Source organism: Loxodonta africana, chromosome 7 (genome assembly GCF_030014295.1).
Source record: "Loxodonta africana isolate mLoxAfr1 chromosome 7, mLoxAfr1.hap2, whole genome shotgun sequence".
NCBI lineage: Eukaryota > Metazoa > Chordata > Mammalia > Proboscidea > Elephantidae > Loxodonta > Loxodonta africana.
In genome coordinates, this window is record NC_087348.1 from 108,285,848 (window position 1) to 108,312,141 (window position 26,294).

General features: G+C 40.1%; 1 protein-coding gene and 1 pseudogene across 1 annotated transcript; one reads left to right on the forward strand and one right to left on the reverse strand.

Moving 5' to 3' along the window:
- Positions 1-5,625: 5,625 nt before the first annotated feature.
- LOC135231747 (G-patch domain and KOW motifs-containing protein-like) overlaps positions 5,626-26,294 on the reverse strand; it is a 34,473-nt pseudogene continuing 13,804 nt past the window's right edge.
- LOC135231767 (E3 ubiquitin-protein ligase TRIM48-like) lies at positions 10,598-18,637 on the forward strand. Its single transcript, XM_064288925.1, has 5 exons — positions 10,598-11,005; positions 11,665-11,760; positions 14,160-14,182; positions 14,728-14,825; positions 17,222-18,637. Exons 1-5 carry the CDS (start codon positions 10,598-10,600, stop codon positions 17,713-17,715), a joined length of 1,119 nt encoding a protein of 372 aa, XP_064144995.1. The 3' UTR covers positions 17,716-18,637.

The following is a 26,294-nucleotide window of genomic DNA, read 5'->3' on the forward strand; positions in this document are numbered from 1 at the left end:
GCCAGACCCTAATGAAAATGAATCTCTCATATTTCCCTCCTATTTTTCTTCTTTCCTTTCCCTTCTTCCACCTCAGTACAAAGTAGGAAAAGTTGGCAGAAACGGAACTTGAAGTTGGGGGTCGGGGGTATCCTTTTGGGAAAATGACTATAAGACTTAGCCAGTATTAGGCTCCATACATCTCGATATCATCCCTCTGCCAAGAAATTCCATGTAATTGGGGCTCTTGGAATACACAATGAGATGGCTAGGGAGTGGGAACTCTCTAGATTAGACAGTATTTCTGAAATGTGAAGCTTTGTTCTCATCTTCTGCCTGCTAGAGTTGGTAAGAGGACACTCATAAATCTGTGCCCTCTACCTTCCCTGTTGATCTCTGAATTCCTGCACTGGAATTGGGTTGAGAAATATTTGATGGGAGGTAGGATAGGTGCCTTTAAGAAAATTGTCGAACTCCTGGGATCTCTCTCATCTACTGCCTGCGGGACGGAGTTGGGCATTTCCGATACTACAGTTGGCAGAGTAATGTGGGCAGTAGTGATTATGTCTATATATTTAACTGGTAGCTGTCAATGTATTTTTATTTCTGAATTAAAAAAATACCATTAAAAATAAGAACTTAACTGTTTCATTTGAATGAGCGTCTCCATAAAATCAGTGCCCTTTAATTTTCAGCACTAGTTTCCAGGAAACGTCTGTGTTTACCCTGGGCAGAAATCACATGTTTTCTGCTGCTACAGGTAGAAATGAATCTCAACGTTAGCATTACATATATATATATATATATGAATTTCCCCTGCTAGTCTCCTATCAGGCTCCTGGATCTGCTGCCTCTACTGCTAACATTTCCCTGCTGCTGCTTGCCATCTTGCCGCCTTCAGGGTTAGAGCTCTCTCTCTGTCTCCTGAGTCTGGGAGGTTCTCAGCACAGGGATCCCAGTTCCAAAGGACTTGCTCAATCCTGGCTATTCTTTCTTGGTTGTTTTGAGATCTATCTTCCACCTCTGGGATGGCTCACTTGAAGCCTAGCCGGATATCAAAATGGACCAATCCCCTTGGCGGACGCAGTTACCTTATTTACACAGTCTAACCCAATTACCTAGGTGGCAGTTACAGGACCATGGCAACAAAGGCCATACAAAAGCAATCCATTGCACAGCAAACAACAACAACAAATAAATTGAGATTGACTAATTCTTGACAGTGAGTCTCAGAGAGGTATGGTAGGGTAGGATCAAGCCTCCTTGGCCCCCACAGTCTGAGGCTTAAGTTGCTCCAATGGGTCTTTTGAAGAAAGGACTCCTAATCTGGTGAAAACCCTTTAATATAAATATAAAAGAAAATAAGGTAAATAATGCGGACATTGATAATGTTTAAAATAAGAAAAATACTGTCTTAATAAAGTTGTCAGAAATTGGGTGGATCCCCATCATAAAAGAACCATAAACAAGTTTTCTGTATTTTATAAGAATTTGAAAAAGTCTAAAGATAAGCACCCTCAATGAGACACTTGGCACGGCGGCTACAACAGTGGGAGCAAACATATCAATGATTGTGAGGATGGTGCAGGAACAGACACTGTTTTGTTCAGTTGTATATCCTGTTGCTATGAGTTGGAACCAACTATGGCACCTAACAGCAACAACAAAAGATACGGATCACAATGAGACATACCTGGTCACCCAAGAGCTCTGATAGAGATGTACAGGGAGATTAATACTGTTTTCATGCCTGCTAATACAACATCCATTCTTCAGTCCATGGATCAAGGTATAATTTCAATTTTCAAGTCTTATTAAGAAACACATTTTGTAAGGTTGTAGCTGCCATAGACGGTGATTCTTCCGATGAATCTGGGCAAAGTAATTTGAAAACATTCTGAAAATGATTCACCATTCTAGATGCCATTATGAACATTTGTGATTTCTGGGAGGAGGTCAAAATATCAACATTAACAGGAATTTGGAAGAAGTTGATTCCAGCTCTCATGGATGACTTGGAGGGGTCCAGAGTTTTGGTGGAGAAAGTAACTGCAGTTGCGGAAATAGCACGACAACTAGAATCAGAAGCGGGGCCTGAAGATGTGCCTGGATTGCTGCAATCTCATGACAAAGTTTGAACGGACAAGGAGTTGCTTCTTATGGATGAGCAAAGAAAGTGGCTTTTTGCGATGGAGTCTGCTCCTGGTGAAGATGCTGTGAACACTGTTGAAAGAGCAAGAAAGGATTTAGAATATTACATAAACTTATTTGATAAAGCAGCTACAGGTTCGAGAGGATTGGCTCCAATTTTGAAAGAAGTTCTTCTGTGGGTAAAATGCTATTAAACAGCATCACATGCTGCTGTGAAATCTTGTGAAAGGAAGAGTCAACCGCTGCAGCAAACTTCCTTGTAATTTTACCTTAAGAAATTGCCACAGACACCCAAACCTTCAGCAGCCGCCACTTGGATCAATCAGCAGCCATCAACATAGACGCAAGACCCTCCACCAGCAAGAAGATTAAGACTCGCTGAAGGCTCAGATGATGGTTAACATTTTTTAGCAATAAACTATTTTTTAGTTAAGGTATGTACTTTTTTTTTAAACATAATGCTATTGCATACTTAATAGACTATAGTATAGGGTAGGCACAACTTTTATATGCACTGGGAAACAAAAATTCGTGTGCCTCTATTGTGATATTCACTTCATGGCAATGGTCTGGAACTGAAACCTCGGTATCTCTGAGGTATGCCTGTGTATTCCTGGTGGAAATGCCTACACATACTCAGTCAAAGTTATGCAAAATGTTGTCTTTTCATCACTCCTCAGAATAGCCCCAAATTGGAAACCAGTTTCAATCAACAGTAGTATGCTTGAGCCGTGCAACAATGGGCTCAAACTGCAGCAATTGGGAGGATGGCACAGGACGGGGCAGTGTTTCATTCTGTTGTGAATGGAGTCACTATGAGTCACAACAATTCAAAAGCACCTAACAACAACAACACTTAAAAGCAGTTTCTGTTGGGAGACCAGAAAAAGTATGGAAGGAAGACTTAAGTGGGGAGCAGTCATTGAGGAAAACCTGGCTGGAGAACCATCCAACACTAGGAGAATATAAAACATTTGGTGCACCTGAAGTGACTATCCCAAACCTATTGCCTACAGATTCCAACTCATAGTGACCGTATAGGACATAATAGGACTGGCCCATAGGGTTTCCAAGGCTGTAAATCGTTATGGAAGCAGACTGCCACATCTTTCTCCAGGGTTTGAACTGTCCAACTTTTGGTCATCAGCTGAGTGCTTTAACCACTGCACCAACAGGGATCCTTGAAAGTAACTAGAGGATCAACAAATCCATAAACAAACTCATTGCTGGCTAGATTAAGTCATACCCCTCCCATTCCACATACACAAGGCCTACTGTAAGGGAAAACAAGCCTGCTTTCGGGCATAAAACACCATCTCAATCTCTCATGTTTTACCCAAGATTACTGGCCTTCTGAAAAAGTTTCAAGATGCTCAAAAACAAAAATAAGAAAGAAAGAATCTGTTAACAGACAAAGCATTCAACAGATTTCTGTGACCCTTTGTCTTCATACATCCCTCTCTCCACAACTCAGCTCTACCAGTTCTGGTCACCTAGGCTTTTCTGAGCTCTGAGCTGTGTATTCTTGCCTCAGCAAGGTGGCCAGTATGAGAATCAGCCATTCCCTTTTCCTTCAAACAAAGGGTACACCCAATACATTTACATTTTATATTCTGTATGCATAAGTATCACATGCTACTCACCAACATTTTGTAAAATACAGAAAAAAATGAAATCAATTTAATCTTATCATTCCTAGAGAATATCAATATTTTGGAATAAAATATATTTTATTAATAATTTTATAATTAGTATATATACAGAAATGATTATATAATAACAATAAATATTAATGCATATAATTATACATTCATATTTATTGTTATATGTAATGGTGAGTAGCATGTATATAATTCTACATTAATATTTATTATTATTATATAATCATTTCTGTAGGTTTGTCCAGTTATTGAAAATGTCTAACCCTTGTTAACAAACTGTCAATATATATCTCATCCTTCCATTCTGAGAAATATTATGTACCTTCATAATGACATGGAAGGCTGAGCTGGAATTTAGACCTTGGTCTGGAGTGCTGTTGGCATGGTCTGACCTGCGGAAAACAGATCTGAGAGAAAAGCCAGTATAGCCCTTGATTTAGGCAGGAAATTCTGGGGTATGGGTACCAGGAAGGACTATAAAACCAAAAACCCCGTTGCCATTGAGTCAGTTTAGTAGAACTGCTCCACACAGTTTCCAAGGAGCAGCTGGTGGATTCAAAATGCCAGCCGTTTATTTAGCAACCATAGCTCAGTGTAACTCTTAACCACTGTGTCACCAGGACTCCAATAAAGCAGGAAATCCAGCAGACCTCTCTCTGCCTGTGGTGTTAGGCTGGGAGCCACCAGAGGAGGGCAGAGAGATGAGTTCTACTGCCTTGGCCTCAGAGCAAGGGCAACCTCCCCTCCTGCTGGAGCCATTGCTTGTTCCTGGAACAAAGAGGCAAGTTTCTTCCAACCAGCGGTCTTGAGAAAATAGCCTCCCCCCTCCCCATGTAATTTTTAATCTGTCATTTCCCTCCATCCAGACTTCCCTCAGACCAACCCTCCCCCATCTGGCTGACTCCATCCACTGGTGCTACAGAATCAGGAGATCACTGGGGTTGCTAGTTGTTATGGATTTAATTGTGTCCCCCCCAAAATGTGTGCAATATGCCTAAGCCATGGTTCCCAGTATTGTGTGATTGTCCATCCTTTTGTCATCCGATGAGATTTTCCTATGTGTTGTACATCCTACGTCTATGATTTTAATCAGGCAGGATTAGAGGCAGTTATGTTAATGAGGAATGACTCACTCTACAAGAATAGGTTTTGTCTTAAGTCAATCACTTTTGAGACACAAAGGAAATAAGCCAGCAGAGAGACAGGGGGACCACATGCCACCAAGAAAGTTGTGACCCAGGTTCCTGTGAGAGAAGCTCCTAGAACGGGGACTATTGATGACAAGGACCTTCCTCCACAGCAGACAGAGGGAGAAAGTCTGCCCCTTGAGCCGGCACCCTGAAATTGGACTTCTAGCCTCCCAGACTGTGAGAGAATAAACTTGTTTGTAAGAGCCATCCACTTTTATTTCTGTTGTAGCAGCACTAGACAACTAAGACACAGGACCCAACATGTCACTCCCCTCTCTACTCCCTCTACCCCCTATGCAGCCAGACATGTGCTTAGCTGGTCCCCTTAATGCAGATACACTGTCGCTGCTGAACCTCTGGTCTCTTCTCCCAGATCTGGACCTCACCTCTTGCCCTATCCCTGGAAGGCTCAATTCAGGGAAAACCTAAGATTTCAGAAGGCTCAAGCAAAGCTTTGGTGGCCTTTTGGGTGCTCACTGAGCTTCCTGCACACACAATGGGGGCATCCTGGAAACTGGGGCTCCCACATTCCCTCTCTCTTCCTGACAGTGACCCCTGCTCCTCAGAGCCTTTCTCCATGTCTCAGCTGGCTCACGCTATTGTGGGCCCCAGGATCTCTGTGCCCACAAGGAGGTGCTTTAAACACTCTTGTGCAGAGATCTGAGCTGCTTCTCCAGATCAATAGCTTGGCTTTCCCAGACCCCAGGAAGGATATCTGGTGACAATTATAATAGAAGGAGGGTTTCTCAAGGGTCCAAGGTAGCATCTCAATTTATCCCATCAGTAGTGGGCTGAATGAATTGGGGACATAAACCTGTCATTATTACTTTCCCAAGTAGAAATAAAATCCAATTTACCTGAACCCGATTCCTCTTTCTCATCCCTGTTCATGGGTCCCTGAGCTGGGGCTTCCTAGCCATTCTTTCCTGTTTTCCCTGAGTTGGGATGGGAAGTGCCAGACAGAGAATCCTGGTCCTCCTGCTGTTCTTGAGCCTTTAGAGGCTTGATCTGGAGTGTGCAGGGTGGGGGAAACCTCCATTCTGGAGTGGAGGCCAAAGCTGGCCTTACATTAAATTCTTGCATTAAAATACAAAAATAAATCAGTAAATAAAATACAAACTGTTCCTACCTGAAGGCTATAATTAAAGCAACCTCAGGCAAACCATTTCCAAATTTTCCAAAACATTTGCTAAAATCATAAACTGATGACATCCTCTTTCCTACTTTTTTATACAATTAAAACTAAAAGTTAAGAAAAATTATATATAAATTTAGGATGTGGGGTTTCATAGCTGAAAAAATATTTCATTTTTTTTTGAAATGATTTTTTTTATACACTAAATTCTGGTGAATATTGGGTTTGTCTCTAGCATCCCTTCCGGTCGATTCATCTTTGTCCTTGTTCCTGTACCAGTACTGCACTTGCAAGTGCGGATGCAAAAAATTATATTCCAATCTTACTAAAAGCAAGTTTTTTATACTGTACAGAACTGGGAAGAGTCTAGGGGACTGGAGTGGGTCACATGGGTCAGTCTCCATCTGAATCACTGGGGCCCATGTACCAGGAGACAGCATCAGAGTGAAGCTCCACCAACTGATTTCTCTGTCCACGGCTGTTACTAAAGCCCGGCTCTGCTGTGTGTCCTGGCCGAGCAGACGTCCCACCCTTCCAGCCTATGGTCCCAGCACCACCATCACACAGTTTCCCTTGACCTTGGAAATCAGGGTCTGACACACACAAGTATCTGGGCTCAGGACGTCTTCAATTGTCATCTTGATGTTGTAACATTTGCTGCCTTTGTGCAGCTTGTCCACAACCCACACACCCAGGTCTCTGCGAAAATAGTATGGCTCCCGGGGGCTGCTTTCTCCTTCTTGTCAGTCCAGAGGGTGTTTCTGCTTTCTTTCTGAGTCCTCCTGCTGAACATGTAGGTCTTTATCCCTGAAGGTCTTCCACAACAAGGCAGTTCCTTTCAGTTGTTCTGAGGAAGCTTTGCTCACTTGGCTAAGATCCAAGAGGTTCTTGTCAAACCTATGCAAGGAGACAGGCCACAGGCAGTACTAACAAACGGTCACCACTTGGCTCTCCGCTGCCAGAACCATGGCCCAAACATTGTCAGGATTGAGGCATTTTACCTTCCAATGGAAGCCTCAGTGGAGGCCAAACAGGACCAGTACAGTTCCTCAAGGCGCCAGTTCGTGAGGTTATTCTTCCTTCTCCTCTTGTACCTCATCTGGCTTTGGCAGTCAGGGGGGCTGGTGGGGGCCTTGGCATGGGTCGGGCTGGCACCTACCCCTAACACCTTGGGCCTCTGTGAATTGACATGGGGCTTCACCGCTTGATTGAAAGTACGGCTGATGTTCTTGCCAGGTTTCCAGCCCATGACCTGTAGTATGGACAGCTCATAGGCCTCCACAGGGATGGCCTCATAATCTGCCTCTCCTGGCACTTAGCCTGGAGTTTGGTGTCTGCCCCTTCGCCTTTGGGGATGCATTCTTTCTGGATCAAGGGGATAGCGATCCTGGAATCGACACCCTCATTGTCTCTGTGTTCCAGAGACTACTTGAATTCCTCAATGAGCTCCTTTACAGCCTAGTATATCAGCACCCCATCCACCGAGGCCTCAGCACTTCTGGATGTCCAGGGGCCTGGGTCAGTAGCTGCCTGCAGTATTCATTCCAGATCAAAGGGATGACAAACTCCTTGGGAGTTTCTGAGGGCTTCACACTTTTCAGCTCTCTCCCTTCCACACTTTTTAAGAAATCCTTCTCCTTCAGGGCAGCCCTCACACTGTCTCACAGGTCCACCACCTGCCTCTGGGTGGACATGCAACTGAAGGGGAAAAAAACTGGGGTGGTAGACACTGCTATATGCCGGAAACATTTTCTTCAGTGTCAGCATCTGCCATCTTGTCCCTCTTTGCAGGCCTGTGCTGTGTTTGCCAAAAGTTGATACGTATTTCTTGATGAGATGATGTTTGTGGAGGTTTGTTTACTTATGGAGGGTGTTAAGGTGTTAAATCAATTATTTCTTTTGTTTTGAAGAAACCTAATCATTTTCAGTAACACCTATTAGAAGACCCACTGAACACAATCACTGGGAAGAGCTGGGCGTGGTCTTCTGGGCTCAATAAAAGGCACCCAAGAAACCACCCTCACTCTTCTCCAGAAGAGACAGAGTGCCTTTGGATCTCTCCTGCCTGCAGAGTCTTCTGAAAGCTCCTGTGACCACATCAGAAGGAGTTGAACCCAGAACTGACTTTCATAACACTACTTCTACAGCAAGCGTTCGCGAAATCCTTCACATATTCCTTAGGTGACTTAGGTGAGTGTACAATATACAGAAGTGGAGTTCCCGCTACTTTCCCGAACCGAAACAAACCAAAAATAATTTTAGTTTAGCAATCAGGAAATTGAGGTGTTTTTCTATGAAATGATTTCATTTGTCTACTTTGCAAAAATTAGTCCTTTCCTTAACCTACATATGAATTAATCCGTTTTGTCAATATTATTATATATTAGATTTAATAGGGTGGTTGCATTTTGTCTTATTTTTATGTATGCCTTGAATGTTTATATGGATTATAAGGACTAAGAAAGTAGTAGCCAGGTATCTTGTAATTTTGTACTTTGTGTGGTTCCTGAAAAAGGAATAAAAAACCAAACCCACGGCCGATGAGTCAATTCTGATTCATAGCAACCCTATAGGACAGAGTAGAACTGCCCCATAAGGTTTCCAAGGAGCGCCTGGTGGATTTGGACTGCTTACCTTTTGGTTAGCAGCCAAACTCTTAACCACTACACCACCAGGGTTTCAGAAAAAGGAATAGAAGTACTTAATTCTATAAGAAGTTGATAAATGTTGTAGTCTAAATGTAGTGCATAAGTCAATGCGTAAAAAGACTATTCTACTATAAGTATATAATGCAATGAATGGTTTGGACAAAAAAAAAATTTTTTTTGATACTGGTGTCTCTTTAGAAAATTCTGTTTACTGATATAAATTTTTAAGAAGCCAGGAAATGTTTGGGCACAAAATTGTTACTGGTTACCATGCAGGAATATCAGAAATGTGACTCCCGTCTATATTCATTGAGTGTAAAGATGAGAACCCAATGTTTTAGCTAAATCAATTTTAAAAAGCACAGTTTGTTATTTTGTGCTGATTTTCACTCTTACATGATACTTTCATCTTTTCACAGTGTGAAGGGGCGCTTGCTAATAGTTTGAAAGGGTGCGGAAGATAATGCTTCTCTCTTTAATTTTTGATTTCTTTAGATGCCCAGTGTAGATAAAAAGATGTTTTTAAAAGCTTGTTGTTAGGAGCTGATGAGTAGATTCTCCCTTGTAGTAACTTCACGTGACTCAGTAGAACTGCCCCATAGGATTTTCCTGGCAGATTACTGGGTCTTTCTCCTAAGGAGCCACTGGATGCATTGGAACCACCAACATGGCTTAACCCTTTGCACCACCAGGGCTTCTTCATACATATTCATATATAAAGATTCTGACTGAAATCTGATCCAATTTTACGACCAAAGAAAACAAAACAAAAAGCCTGTTGCCATTGAGTTGATTTTGACTCATAGCGAACCTACAGGACAGGGGAGAACTGCCCAACAGAGTTTCCAAGGAGTGTCTGGTGGACTTGAACTGGCGTCCTTTTGGTTAGCAGCCAAAGCTATTAACCACCATACCAGCAGAGTTTCCCAATTTTACAAAGCTTTGTTAAATTCTTATTAACACTTTTGTATTCCGAAATTGAATTTTTGTTACATTCTGTTTGAATTAACAGAGTTTCAAAGAAGAAATTTTGATTTTGTGAATATGTGTCTCATGTACATATTTCTAATGCATTTTTTACAGTGAGTTTCAAGAAAGACACTTTCTATATTATAGGTGAGGAGCAGGAGACAAATGTGCATTCTGCCCATTACTGTGTTTTATTATTTTCAACTTTTATTCTCTCTTTAAGGATTTTGTATTAGAATTATAACCCTACTTCATAGACAGTCTTGGCGAGGAAAAATACCAGAACTGTTTGCTTAAATTATAATAGTTGATAAGAAACTGGCTGGTTGATTCTGTCTGTATGGTATCTTGGAGAGTAACGGTTAGCAGATTTTAATTTTAGTCAAAGGTATGAGTTTTGGCTCCAACATTAACTGTCGGTATGATTTTGGATTAGTCATCCTTATAGGATGGTTTTGTCAATTAAATGAAATAGTAAAGGTAAAAAGTTTAGTCGCATGAGCTTTGCTAAGCCAATCAGTCACTAGGAACATTATGATTGGCTTTTCCACCAATCAGAATACTAGAGATTGAGTCAAACTATTGAAGCACAAGCCCAAGAAGGAAAGGACACAAACAGGTTCTTTTATGGAGGAGACATGGAGTTGATGGTGTAGATCATGTTAATCAGGAAGCCAACCAAGTTTTCAAGAGAGCTCTAGAGCTGTCTTTGTGTCAGTTTCCAGTTTTTGTCATTAGTAAAAGAAACTATATCAGGCCTAGACGTAAGTATAGTATTGTATCACAATTGGAGTAAAAGTTTGCTTAGTCTTTTGTCTCTCTGGGGCAAATGACAAACTCTCCTGATTTTCTTCCCTCAGGAAAATGGACTCCAACATCTCCCAAGCCTTCCGAAAGGAACTCACCTGCTGCATCTGCTTGAACTACCTTACAGACCCTGTCACCATAGGCTGTGGGCACAGCTTCTGTAGGCCCTGTCTATACATTTCCTGGGAAGAAGCCAAAACTACCCGTTGTCCTCTATGTGGGGAAACATCAAAGAAGACAGACATCAAATCCAATATTCTTGTGAAGAATCTGGTGTCCCTTGCTAGACAAGCCAGTCTCTGCCAGTTCCTGAGCTCTGAGGATCAGATGTGTGGGACACACAAGGAGACAAAGAAGATGTTCTGTGAAGAGAGCAAGAACCTACTCTGTTTGCTCTGTTCTTCCTCTCAGGAGCACGAGGCTCACAGACACTGTTCCATTGAATACACTGTTGAGAAGTACCGGGTAAGTGATGCTTCTGAAAGCCTTTGAAAGCTGGAGAATAATAGAGCTAAGAGAGTATAAGGAAGATGAGTACCGTGATTATGATTAATTCACTCATCACTGGGAGTCTTATATGTGCTGGCTGCTGTTCTAGGTGGGAAGGATAAAGCTGTGAATAAAATAGGTAAGGAAATCTGCTTTCACAGAGGCTGTATTCGAGTGACAGGGCAATTCGCTTAATGATTATTAATTTGATTATGCAAAGTGAAGCACAGGACACCATAACACTCACATTTTTAGAAATAGCTCCTGGCCACAAAAATTACATGTTTAACAAGTGGTTTTTTTTTTTTTTTTTACTGGAAGCATATTTAGTAATACTGGACAAACATGTAGGATAATAGTATAGAGAATTAGCAAGATATTTATAGGAAATTTAATTACATTACATAAAGCCTTTATTTGACAGTTTTCTCAGGAAAATTGTTTCATTACTTTATGTGGCTCTATAGCCTGAAACTCCCAGAAGGGATGACTATCGGGTAGCCAGTGAAACATGACCCTTCCACTTTCCCGAAAGTACGTTCATCTAACATCCCTGGTCTTTAGCTGTCAGTAAGGGTCTGAAATCTATAATATTTGTTCTGTTGGTGCTTAATTCAGTATTTTTGTTTTTACAGGAGAAGCTTTTAAAACAAATGAGGTCTTTATGGGAAAAGATCCAAGAAAATCAGAGAAATCTAAACGAGGAGTGCAGAATAATCAACTTGTGGACGGTAAGCCTGAGACCACGTTTTCCTCATAACCAGCTTGGTACAGACATGCTGGGACCTTACCTACTAAGAACTTGAGCTTTAATCATCATTGCCAGGAGATTCCGTAAGTGAGCTCATCAGTAGGAAAAAGGATCTGCTGTTTTTATGTAGGAGAGTAGGACACTTAGGATTTCTAGAATTCAGTACACCAGGGACTAGGGAGAAAAAGGCCATCAGAACAAAGTGCAAAAAGTGCTGAAATGGAGGCACGTGCAGGGATTTGGAGAAGTTCAAAAACCGTTGGTCAGGAGTTGAGAAAAAGTTTTGGAGAGAGGTTCACAATCAATTTGAGTTTTAAAGGACAAGTGTAAAAAATCCATGGACATTTCAAGCAGAGATTTCTGACTAAGGTGAAATCCAGAAATTAAACAGTACATAATGGGGAACTACAGGTATGTCATACGGATTAGTATAAAGACGGCCATGGGGAGAAAAAGGTTTAAATAGCAATTTAGGAAGTGTACCTGTGATAGTGAAAAGCGATAATGTAGTGGCTAGAGAATGATATAGGATCAACTGGGAGAAATTTCAACATGTTGTAAAACTGGGGGAAAAGAGAAAGAAAAGGACTTGGTGAGGAGAGAATGAATACATGGGTATTGGCAGGGGTCATGCAATGGAGTAAGGGTTAATGTTCCTATAATGTTAAGGCAAAATGAGACCCTGAAGTCTTAAGCACGCTTTACCAGGAAGGAAACCCATCCATGGCAACAAGGGATAGTGATGGGAGAAATCAGATTGAGGGTATGGGATTAGGAATTTTAGGGAGGTTTTGTCTGATGATTTCTAATCCTCAGACTAGTAGGCAACATTTCTGCTAAGAGTGAATCATCAGGCTAGGATTGAGGAGATTTGAGATGAGAGGCTAAATTAGTAACAGATCAGAATATTAAATAATCAAGCATAAATTTATCTTTTTACATGTAATCTTTCATATTTTAGAGAACATATATTGGTAAAGCAGAGGGTCAGGAAAAAGAAGAAGACCCTCAATGAGATGGACTTACACAGTGACTGCAACAATAAGTTTAAACATAAAAAAGATCGTTAGGGTAGGATGGCTTGGGACCAGGCAGTTTTTCATTCTGTTGTACATAGTGTCCTTGTGAGTTGGAACTGACTCAGTAGCACCTAACAACAACAACGTATTTTAAAAATTAACTCTGAAAAAAAATTCTACAGAATTTCAGGAACTTACGAAGTGAATTATAGTGTTTAGAGGAAAGGATGGGTTTCTGTAGTTAACAAGGAATGAAAAATAAAGTAAGGAAAGAGGGATGAGCATGGTTTCTGGTAAGTGGAAAGACATGAATTTAACATGTATGTACGTGGTTGGTGGATTACATGAACATGAATCAAAGAGAAATGAGTGAGGTTTAAGTGGTGAAGGATAAAGGCAGCCTGGGTGTGTGATCTAGGAAATCCATGTCCCTGCAGGATTATATATGCCTACGGAGAGACATGATCAGAGATCAGTATCAGAAGTTGCATCCAGTTCTCCACAGGGAAGAAAAACAACATTTAGAGGGACTGAAAAGTGAACGCAAAAGGATTTTACAGCAACTCAAGAAAAGTCAAACCACAATGGTTCAAAAACAAAACCACCTAAGAGAAATGTTTGAGGAGCTGCTGAATTTGTGCCATAAACCAGACGTGGAGCTGCTCCAGGTAAGAAATGAGGATATTAGTTCAAGTTCACATCTTTGACTTCCATTACATATTTCAAACCAAAATCCTATGTCTGCATCTTCTGCTCCTGTCCAGACTATTATTGTCCAAGTGAATATGATATAAACTTCAACTCTTATCCTAACCAGGAACAACAAAACTTTGAGGAATTGTGAGAGTAGTTTCCCTTCCCAATTCTCTTTATTTAATTCACTTTTCTATCCAACAGAAAGGAACAACTTCTTTGTAGACCTTTTTGTCTCCAGGTGGGCAGTGTGAGGAAGAGGAAAAGCTAGCATTCATGTCCTCCTTCTGTTTGGAAGTCCTAGGCTTGAGTTGTGCTTGTTCTGAGGCACATTAATTACCCTTTGGAAACAAGCCCTGTGAAAAGACCACCTTGTAGACAACTGATGGTTGTAGTAATGCAGTCCCTACTCATGTCCTGCTCTGTCTTTGTTTACCCTCAGAGCCCTTAGCCATCGAGAATTTATTTTCTGTCAATGCGTGGTACTGTGATTTTCCTTTAAAGAGGAAAAGGAAAAGAAATTTATAAAATCCAGGGCGGGGCAGGGGGGAAGGAAAGGAGGGTTTGATATTTTTTTGAAATTTCCCAAATCCAAAGACTGATTAGGCATAAAAAAAAAGAATTTCTGAAGAATTCTGAGTTTTTCTTTTTTTTTTTCTCTTTACAGAATTTGGAAGACACATTGACAAGGTAAGTTTGGCTTTCAATGCAAACTAGAGCACCTTGAGAGCTAGTAAAGAGATCAAAGTGTTTCTACCAAAATGAAGTTATTGAGATAGTAAATCTTCGTGTGCATGTGTATTTATGTGAGCACATGTATCTGTGTGTGTTTTACTGAATATAATTTTCTATCCCACTCTATCAGAAGTTAGTTTTGTTTTGTCTTTCTGTGCTCATGGAGGTATTGTAGGGTTCAACACAGAAGTCACTAGAAAACAGCTATGCATAATTTTAGTTTTCAAAATCATTAACATATAAAAGTGCATGGACTAGCTTTTCCAGGCGTTAGAGGAGAGGCAGGCATCTATGATAAGAAGGGGGTGGAGGCAGGGACAGAAGAAAAGAAAGAATCCCTAAGAATTGCACAGTCTTATCCCAGGAACATGGAGGTACACTACAGTATCAGAAAGGAATTCTGATGAAACATATTATTCCGTTGAACGCTGACATCTTTTGTACATACTGTGATGACCCCTTTGGCACCTGAAAGATTACCTGAATCTTTCCCCGTGTAGGAGTGAGTCCGTGCAACTGCACATGCCCCAGCCTGTGAACCCAGCGCTCAGTGCCAGGCCCATCACTGGACTGATAGACAGGTTCAACCAATTCCAAGGTGAGTGGTAGCCCAATGATGGGACCCCATACATTGTCCTTTAATAATGGTTTTCTTTGGATAATATGGAGCCGTGGTGCCAGAGCAATTAAGAGCTTGGCTGCTAACAAAAAGGTCTGCAGTTGGAATCCACCAGCAGCTCCTTGGAAACAGTGTGGGACAGTTCTATTCTGTCCTGTAGGGTCACTATGAGTTGGAATCCACTTGACAGTAATGGGTTTGGTTTTTTATGCCCTTTTTATTAACCCTTGATTTAGGAGAGAACAGCCTCCTAAGAGACATTTATAGTCATAGTTGCCCTGGGATAACATGAAAAAATCTAAACGAAAGCTGGTGAAAGGATAAATGTGATTCATGCCTGTAATAAATTAGACAATGAGAAACAGGAAACAATCAAAAAGGGCTCCTAGTGCTGTCTGGACCATGGTCTCAGGAAAAATGTAGCTGAATTGGCATAATACAGTTCGTAGAGAATATGCTCTGCTTTCGACTTTAATGAGTAGCACCTGGGGTCTTAACAGCCTGTGAGTGGCCTTCTAAGATACTCCACTGGTCCCTCCCCTTCGGGAGCAAGGCAGAATGAAGAAAACTAAAGACACAAGGGAAAGATTAGTCCAAAGGACTAATGGACCACAACTAACATGGCCTCCACCAGACTGAGTCCAGTACAACTGGATGGTACCTGACTACCACCACTGACTGCTCTGACAGGGATCACAATAGAGAGTCTTGGACAGAGCTGGAGAAAAATGTAGAACAAAGTTCTAACTCACAATAAAAGACCAAACTTACTGGTCTGAGAGAGACTGGACAAAAACCCTGAGAGTATGGCCCCTGGATACACGTTCAGCTCTGCAATGAAGTCATTCCTGAAGTTTCACCTTTCATCCAAAGGTTAGACAGGCTCATAAAACAAAATGACACTAAAGGGGCATAGCAGCCCAGGGACAAGGACTAGAAGGCCGGAGGGGACAGGAAGGCTGGTAATGGGGAACCCGAGGTCAAGAACGGAGAATGTTGACATGTCATGGGGTTGTTAACCAATTTCATAGAACAATATGTGTACTAACGGTTTAATGAGAAGCTAGCTTGTTCTGTAAAACTTCGGGCAAAGTACAATAAAAAAGTGTTCAGTAGAAAAAAAATTAAATATATATTTAAACTCTGAAAAAAAAGGGGGGCTCCTGGAACCATTCTGAGATAAAATACCAGTTATTCATTCATTTAGTCATATAGAACTGCATATTTAGTTAGGGCATTCAAGTTTTAACTAAAGTACAGTTAGTTATGGTGATAGGATTGATGTTTTAGTTACCTAGTGCTGCTATGACAGAAATACCACAAATGAGGGGCTTCAACAAACACAAATTTATTTTGTCACAGTTTAGGAGACTAGAACTTGGAATTCAGGGTGCTGGATCTAAGGGAAGGCTTACCCTCTGTTTGCTCTGGGGAAGTTCTTATTCCTTTGCTCCTTGGTGATCTTCATTTGGCATGGTGTCTTTCCTCTCCCACCTCTGCTTGCTGGCTTGCTTTTTAATCTCTTTTATATCTCAAAAAGATTGACTCAAGACATCCTACAGTAATTCTGCCTCATTAGCACGACAAAGATAATCCGTTCCCAAGTGGGATTATAAACACGGACATAGAAGTTAGGATTTATGACACATATTTTGGTGAGGCACAATTCAACCCGTAACAGTTGGCAAATTTTAATTTTTTAAATATTTTTCCTGTAAAGCTTCTTAGTAATTGAATTTGTAATAATGTGCATTGTAGTTGATATAGCTAGAAAATTTAGTCCATAAACATAAAATAATGAAAGGCATAAAATAAGAATTTGTGAGGAACAACAGTAAAACAAGTTGGGGGTTGATGAGACAGTATACAGAATTCCATAGTAGACCTAAACCAGGGAGGTTAGACTGGCATGCAGATGAAGACCAAGCCTGAGGTGAAACCAGGAGTAAAATCCAGAAAATTCTTAGTAGAAAACTTCTTCTAAGAAGATGTATTTAGATCTTTTTATTCCTAATTGGAATTTGTTTCCTTGACTGGAATATCATAGTATGCCTGGCAAAGTGATCACCAATTATTTATCTCTAAGGATCTTCTTTCCCCTGAAGAGGGGCACTGAAGTTAATTTCATAGCAATGACTAAGCCTTATGGGAAGGTCTTCTATTTCTAATGGGAAGTGAAATGTAAAAAATCTTTGTGATTTTTTTCCATTGAGATTAGGTACTTGTTAATTCTGCAGATATGCTGGTAGCCCCTGAATCTAATGACATTTTCCGACCAAGCTGCCCTTAAAGTCTTGGTCGGTTTTCCAGTGACACTCTAGATTCGTAAGACTTTAAAAACTGATTTTGACTGGAATATTCTCTTCTTTCCGCAGTGAACATTTCCTTGAATTATGAAACAAGCAGTCACGATATCATGCTGTCTGATGATGTGAGAAGTTTGATATTTAGACATGACCTTCAAGAGGTGCCTTTTCCATCTGGAAGATCCAACTACTTTGCTACATGGGGAGACCAGGCCTTCACCTCTGGAAAACACTACTGGGAGATGCATGTGGACAGCTCTTGGGACTGGGCTATAGGGGTCTGTAAGGATACTTGGCTAAGGAAGAACTGCTCAGTGATTGAATCTGGGGACACATTTCTTCTTTTATGTGTGAAGGGGGATAATGGTTACCATCTTTTCACCACCTCCCCAGTGCTTTCTCAGTACATAGAGAAACCTCTGTGGAAGGTTGGTGTGTTTGTTGATTTTAACAGTGGAAGTGTGAGTTTTGTTAATGTTGCCAAAAATTCCCTCATATGGGAATACCCCCCTTACTCCTTCAATTACTCGCTCCGGCCTTTTTTTTGCACTGGCCACACATGATCGTGGAGAAGTGAGGAACTTGGGAACTCTATATCTGAAGGAGCCCACACACGATCATGGAGAAGTGAGGAACTTGGGAACTCCATATCTGAAGGAGCCCATCTCAGCTGAAGCTGATCAGTCATACTTTACTCTCCCTTAGGTTGTTCCATTTTAATGTAACTTTGTTTTATCATTGGTAAAAATAAAGCTGGTGTGGCAATGCAAAATTTGTTGGCTTAATTGTCTTTCAATTAAAATCAAGTCCTGTGGTGCTTTTCCTGAAAGACATACTCTTTTTATTCACCTCATTTGTGAGTTGGCTAGAGTTACAAGAGTATATGACTGTGGGATTCCATCTTAACAGTTAAATGCAGGAACACAGAGTGTTTGCATCATAAAGAAACTTGGTTATCTGCAGTGCAAATGTCAGTCTGAAATATTCTACTCCCTCATCATGATCTAGTAAAATCATACTCAACAATTCACCCTTGTTGGTGTTAGGTGTCAGGAAGTCGACTCTGACTCATAGCAACCCTGTGTACAACAGAAGGAAGCACTGCCCAGTCATGTGCCACTTCACAGTCTTTGCTGTGCTTGAGCCCATTGTTGCAGCCACAGTGTCAATCCATCTCCTTTAGGGTCATACTTTTTTTCATTGACCTTTCACTTTACCAAGCACGATGTCCCTCTCTAGAGGCTGATCCCTCCTGATAACTTGTCCAAACTGCTTGAGACAAAGCCTCACCATCCTTGCTTCTAGGGAGCATTCTTGTACTTCTTTCAAGACAGATTTGTTCTTTCTTCTGGCAGTCAATGATATGTTCAATGTTTTTCTCCAACGACATAATTCAAAGTCGCCAATTCTTATTTGGTATTCCTTACTCATTGTCCAGGTTTCACATGCATATGAGGCGACTGAAAATACTGTGGCTTGTGTCAGGAGTACCTTAATCCTCAAAGTGACATCCTAGTTTTTCATCACTTTCAAGAGGCCTTTTGCCACAGATTTGCCCAACACAATATGTCATCTGATTTCTTGACTGCTGATTCCTTGGGTATTGATTGTGAACCCAAGTAAATTGAAATCCTTGACAACTTCAATCCTTTCTCCATTTATCTATCATGTTGTTGCTTAATGGTTCAGTTGTGAGGATTTTTGTTTTCTTAATCTGAGATGCAGTCCATACAGAAGGCTATAGTATTTGATCAGTAAGTGCTTCAAGCAGTCTGCACTTTCAGCAGTCAAGGTTGTGTCATCTACACATGGCAGGTTGTTAATGAGCCTTCCTCCAATCCTGATGCCAGGTTCCGGGATTATTTGCTCAGCACACAAATTGAATAAATATGCTGCAAGGATACGACCCTGACCCACACCTTTCCTGACTCTAAACCACACAGTAATCCCTCGTTCTGTTCTGTCCAAACAAATGTCTGTTAGTTTATGTACAGATTGCTCATAAGCATAGTTAAGTGTTCTGGAATTCCACTTCTTCACAGTGTTATCCATAATTTGTTATGATCCACACAGTCAAATGCCTTTGCATAGTCAATAAAACAAAAGTAAACATCTTTCTTGTATTCTCTGCTTTCAACCAAGGTTCATATGACATCAGCAATGACACCCCTCCAAATATGGATCTCTCTCCTTTGGTTGGCCAGGAAACTATTCCAAATTGCACAAGATAGAGGAGTGAACACTTCTAGCACTGCATGCGTTTGTTGAAACATCTCAACTGGTATTTTGTCAGCTCCTAGAGCCTTGTTTTTTGCCATTTCCTTCAGTGCAGCTTGGACTTCTTCCTTCAGTACTATCATCTCTCGATCATCGGCTACCTCCTGAAATAGTTGACTGTAGACCAATTCTTTCAGGTACAATGACTCTGTGTATTTCTCCCATTTTCTTGAAATGCTACCTGAAAATTAGAATCCTTCAGTATCCCACCTAGAGATTTGAATTCTATCTTCAGTTCTTTCAGCTTGAGAAATGCTGAACATGTTCTTCCTTTTTGATTTTCTAACTTCAGGTCTTTGCATATTTCATTATAATTCTTTACTTTGTCTTCTCAAGACATCCTTTGAAATCTTCTTCTCATATTTTATTTCTGTCTTTTTAATGCCCTTTTGCTTTTTTCATGTATAATGTACTTGATGTCATCCCATAACATCTCTGGTTTTAGTCATTAGTGTTCAATGCACCAAATGTATTCTTGAGATGGTCTCTAAATTCAGGTGAGATTCTGACCGTCGTACTTTGCCTCTCATGGACTTGTTTAATTTCCTTCAGCTTCACCTTGAGCTTGCACATGTATAATTCATGACCTGTTCAGTGGTCTGCCACTGGCCTTGTTCTAAGTGATGATATTGAGCTTCTCCATAGTCTCTCCACAAATGTAGTAGATTTAATTCCGATGTATTCCATCCAGCAAGGTCCATGCATATAGTGATGGTTTATGCTGTAAAAAGTTATTTGTAATAGAAAAGTGATGGATGGATTTAAAAAAAAAAAAAAAACAGGATCCATCAGTACGCTCTCTATAAGAGGCACAACTTAGACACAAAGATGTAAATTTATTAAAAATCAAAGGATAGAAAAAAATATATCAAGCAAATAACTACCAAAAAAGAGCAGGAGTGGCAATACTAATTTCAGATAAGATAAACTTTAGAACAAAATCCACCATAAAAGACAAAGAATATAATTATTAAAGGGATGATCCATCATGAAGACTTAACCATAATGAACATCTACATACCCAATGATAGGGGTCCAAAATCCATAAAAAAAACTCTAACAGCACTAAAAACAGAAATTGACAGTGCCATAATAATAGTAGCAGACTTCAACACACCACTGTCAGTAAAGGACAGAACATCTAGTAAGAAAATCAACAAAAATTCAGAAGAGCTGAAGAGCACAATCAGCCAACTTCATCTCAGAGACATATATAGAACACTCCACCCAACAGCTGCAAAGTACACATTCTTTTCCAACACACATGGAACATTCTCCAGAACAGGCCACATCTTAGGCCACAGAGCAACCCTCAACAAAATCCAAAGCATTGAGATAATACAAACTATCTTCTCTGACCACAATGCCATCAAAATATAAATTAACAACAGGAGAAGTAAGGGGAAAAAATCAATTATATGTAAACTGGATAACACCCTGCTGAAAAACCACTGGGTAATAGAAGAAATCAAAGATGGAATCAAGAAGTTACTGGAATCAAAGGAGAATGAAAACACATCATACCAAAACTTTTGGGACACAGTAAAGGCAGTCCTTAGGTGTCAATTTATAGCACTAGATGCACACATCAAAAAGAAGAAAAGGACAAAATCAAAACATTAGTTACACAACTTGAACAAATAGAAAAAGAACAGCAAAAGAAATACACAGCCACCAGAAGAAGGGAAATAATAAAGATCAGAGCAGAAATAAATGAAACAGAGAATAGAAAAACAATAGAATCAACAAAACAAAACCTGGTTCCTTGAAAGGATCAACAAAATCGGCAGAACACTGGCCAAACTAAAAAAAAAAAGAACAGGAGAGAATGCAAATAACCCAATTAAGAAAGGGCATTACAACAAGGCACAACTGAAATAAAATGGATCATAACAGAGTATTATGAAAAACTATACTCCGACAAATTTGAAAACCTAGAGGAAATGGACAAATTTCTAGAGACATACTACCTACCCAAACTAAAACAAAATGTTGAAAATCTGAACATACCTATAACTAGAGAAGAGACTGGAAAAGTAATTAAAAAAAACTCCTAACCGAAAAAAGTCCTGGCCCAGATGGCTTCACTGGAGAATTCTACCAAACATTCAGAGAAGAGCTTACACCACTTTTACTCAAACTGTTGCAGATCATAGAGAAGGAAGTGATACTTCCAAATTCATTCTACGAAGCCAGCATAACTCTGATACCACAACCAGGCAAAGACACCACAAAAAAAGAAAATTACACACCAATATCTCTCATGAATATAGATGCAAAAAATTCCCCCCAAAATTCTAGCCAATAGAATTCAGCATCATATCAAAAAAAAAAAAAATGACTAAGTAGGATTCACACCAGTTATGCAAGAATGGTTCAACATTAGAAAGTCAATCAATGTAATCCACTACATAAATAAAAGGAAAGAAAAGGATCACATGATCATCTCAACCGATGCAGAAAAGGCATTTGACAAAGTCCAACACCCCTTCCTGATAAAAAACTCTCAATAAAATAGGCATAGAAGGGAAGTTTCTCAACATAATAAAGGGCATCTATGCAAAACCAACAGCCAACATCATTCTCAATGGACAGAACTTGAAAACATTCTCTTTGAGAATGGGAAAAAGACAAGGATGCCCTTTATCACCACTTCTATTTAACATTGTGTTGGAAGTTCTAACTAGAGCAATAAGGCAAGAAACAGAAATAAAAAAAAAAAAGGGCATCCAAATGGGTAATGAGGAAGTTAAACTGTCCCTATTCGCAGATGATATGACACTATACTTAGGAAATCCAAAAGACTCCATGAGAAAACCACTGGAAATAATAGAAAGATTCAGCAGAGTAGCAGGATAGAAGATCAACACACAAAAATCAGTTGGATTCCTATACAGCAATAAAGAGAATGATGAAAAGGAAATCAGGAAAGCAATAGCAATTATCATACCCCCTAAAAAATAAAATACTTGGGAATAAACCTAACCAGGGATGTAAGAGACCTATACAAAGAAAACTACAAAACAATACCACAAGAAACCAAAAGAGGTCTACATGAATGGAAAAACATGCTCAGGGGTAGGTAGACTCAACACTGTGAAACTGACAATTCTACCCAAAGTGATTTTCAAATACAATGCAATATCGACCCAAATACCAATAACATTCTTTAAAGAGATGGAAATATTTATCATTAATTTTATGTGGAAAGGGAAGAGGCTGCAAAAAAATAAAGCACTATTGAAGAAGAAGAATAAAGTAGGAGGGCTCACACTACCAGACCTCAGAACCTGCTCAAAACAGCCTGGTACTGGGACAATGACAGGTACATTGACCAATGGAACAAAATTGAGAACCCGGATGTAAATCCATCCACCTATGGTCACCTGATCTCTGACAAGGGTCCAAAGTCCACCAAATAGGGAAAAGACAAATGGTGCTGGCAAAACTGGATGTCCCATCTGAAAAAAAGTGAAACAGGACTCATACCCCACAACAGATACAAAAATTAACTCAAGATGGATCAAAGACCCAAATATAAAGCCAAAAACTGTGAAGTTCATAGAAGAAAAAACAGGATCAAGACTAGAGGCCCTAATACATGGCATTAACAGGATACAAATCACAACCAACAACACACAAGCTACAGACGATAAGTCAATAACTGGGATCTTCTAAAAATTAAACAGTCATGCTCATCAAAAGACTTCACCAAAAGAGTAAAAACAGAACCTACAGACTGGGGAAAAAAAAAATTCGGCCATTACAAACCAGACAAAGATGTAGTCTCTAAGATCTACAAGAAAATCCAATGCCTCTACAACAAAAAGACAAAAAAAACAACCAAAAAATGGGCAAAGGAAATGAACAGACACTTCAACAAAGACATTTAAGCTGTCAACAGACACATGAGGATATGCTCAAGATCTCTAGCCATCAGAGAAATGCAAATCAAAACCACAATGAGATATCATCTCACCCCAGCATTACTGGCACAAATGAATAAGACAGAAAATAACAAACGTTGGAGAGGCTGCGGGGATATTGGAACTCTCATGCACTGCTGGTGGGAATGCAAAATGATACAACCATTTTGGAAAATGATATGGCACTTCCTTAGAAAGCTAGAAATAAAAATACTATATGATCCAGCAATCCTACTCCTAGGAATATATCCTAGAGAAAATAAGATTTGTCACACGAATAGACATATGCACACCCATGTTCATTGGAGCATTGTTCACAGTAGCAAACAGATGGAAACAACCTAGATGTTCATTGACAGATGAATGGATAAACAAACTGAGGTAAATACACACGGTGGAGTATTATGCAACACTAAAGAACAACAATGAATCCGTGAAGCATCTCATAACATGGATGCACCTGGAGGACACTATGCTGAGTGAAATAAGTCAATCATGAAAGGACAAATATTGTATGAGACCACTACTGTAAAAACTCATGAAAAGGTGTATACATAAAAAGAATAATTTTTGGTGGATACAAGGGAGGGGAGGGGTAGGGATGGAAAAATGCTTAATAGACAATAGACAAGCAGAAACTTTGGTGAACTTGTGAACAAGACAGTACACAGTACTGGGGAAGCCAGCACAACCTGTACAAGGCAAGCCCATGGTAGCTCCATAGACACATCCAAACTCCCTGAGTGACCGAATTGCTGTGCTGAGGGCTGTGGGGACCATAGTCTCAGGGAACATCTAGCTCAATTAGCATAACGGAGTTTATGAAGAAAATGTTCTACATTCTACTTTGGTGAGTAGCATCTGGGGTCTTAATAGCCTGTGAGGGGCCATCTAGGATACTCCACCGGTCTCATCCCTTCAGGAGCAAGGAAGAATGAAGAAAACTAAAGATACAAGGGAAAAATTACTTTAAAGGACTAATGGACCCCATCTACCACGCATCCACCGGACTGAGTCTAGTACAACTAGATGGTGCCTACTGGCTGCTCTGATAGGGATCACAATAGAGGGTCCCGGACATAGCTGGAGAAAAATGTAGAACAAAATTCCAAGTGAAAAAGAAAGACCAGACTTGCTGGCCTGACAGAGACTGGAGAAACCCTGAGAGTACGGCCCCCGGACACCCCTTCAGCTCAATATTGAGGCCACTCCTGAGGTTCACCCTTTAGCCAAAGATTGAACAGGTCCATGGAACAAAACAAGGCTAAAGGGGTGCACCAACCCTGAGGCAGGAACTGGGAGGTAGGAGGGAACAGGAAAGCTGATAATAGGGAACCCAGGGTTGAGAAGGGAGAGTGTTGACATGTCATGGGGTTGTTAACCAATGTCATACAACAGTGTATGCACTGTTTGATGAGAAACTAGTTTGTTCTGTAAACCTTCATTTAAAGTTCGACTAAAAAAAAAAAAAGAATAACAACAACAAAAAAAGCCGGTGCTCTTTCAAAATTCTATCATGTCATCTCTGGCATCGTTTCTATTACCAAGGCCATATTTTCCAACTACTGATCCTTCTTCTTTGCTTCCAACTTTCCATTTTCAATCAGCAGTAATTATCAATGCATCTTGATAATTTTGATCAATTTCAGACCACAGAAGTTGGTAAAAATATTCAATTTCCTCATCTTTGCCATTAGCGGTTAGCGCATTTCGGGAGAGCTTTTAGACTGAGACAGACTAAGAACCTGGGGGTCTACCTCTGAAAAAACTGGCCAGTGAAAACCTTATGAAGAGCAGGAGAACATTGTCTGATATAAAAAAAAATAGTCCCGGAAAATGAGCACCACAGTTGGGAATGCACTCAAAATGCGACTGGGGAAGAACTGCGTCCTCACGGTAGAATCTGCCTTAATGACACGGATGGAGTCAAGCTTCAGGGCCTTTATGTACTGATGTGGCAGGACTCAAAATGGGAAGAAACAACTGCAAACATCCAATAATAATCAGAACATGGAATGTGCAAAATATGAATCTAGGAAAATTGGAAATCATCAAAACTAAAATGAAACTCATAAAGTTTCATTTATGGATATCCTAAGCATTAGTGAGCTGAAATGGACTGGTATTGGCCATTTTGAATCAGGCAATCATATGGTCTACTACGCCAGAAATGACAAATTGAAGAGGAATGGCGTCACATTTGTTGTCAAAAAGAATATTTCAAGATCTATCCTGAAGTACAATTCTGTCAGTGATAATATCCATAAGCATACAAGGAAGTCTAGTTAATAGGACTACTTACACACCAACCACTAAGGCCAAAGAGAAATTGAATATTTTTTACCAACTTCTGCAGTCTGAAATTGATTAAACATGCAATCAAGATGCATTGATAATTACTGGTGATTGAAATGCAAAAGATGGAAGCAAAGAAGGATTGGTAGTTGGAAAATACGTCCTTGGTGATAGCAATGATGCCGGAGATCACATGATAAAACTTTGGTAGCCCCATGACTTCTTTATTGTAAATACCTTTTTCAACAACAGAAATGGTGACTAAACATGTGGACTTCACAGGAATCAAATCAACTACATTTGTGGAAAGAGACAATGGAAAAGTTCAATATTATCAGTCCGAACAAGACAGAGGTCCACTGAGGAATGGAACATCAATTGCTCATATTCAAGTTCAAGCTGGATAACAGTGCCAAGAACAGGAATTCCTGAAGACTTAATTATGCCCTTGGGGAAATTGTACTTAGACCAAGAAGAAGGTTTTCCAACAGAACAAGGGGATACTGCACAGTTTAGAGTTAGTGAAGGTGTGCATCAGGGCTGTATCATTTGACCATACTTATTCAATGTGTATGCTGAGCAATTAATCTGAAAAACTGGATTATGAAGAAGAACAGGGCATCAGGATTGGTGGAAGCCTCATT

Bases quoted from the DNA above. Each gene is read 5' to 3' on its own strand.
- LOC135231767 (XM_064288925.1), top strand. From the start codon at position 10,598: ATGGACTCCAACATCTCCCAAGCCTTCCGAAAGGAACTCACCTGCTGC. The intron at 11,006-11,664 runs GTAAGTGATGCT...TTGTTTTTACAG, and splicing joins ACACTGTTGAGAAGTACCGG to GAGAAGCTTTTAAAACAAAT. The intron at 14,826-17,221 runs GTGAGTGGTAGC...TTCTTTCCGCAG, and splicing joins CAGGTTCAACCAATTCCAAG to TGAACATTTCCTTGAATTAT.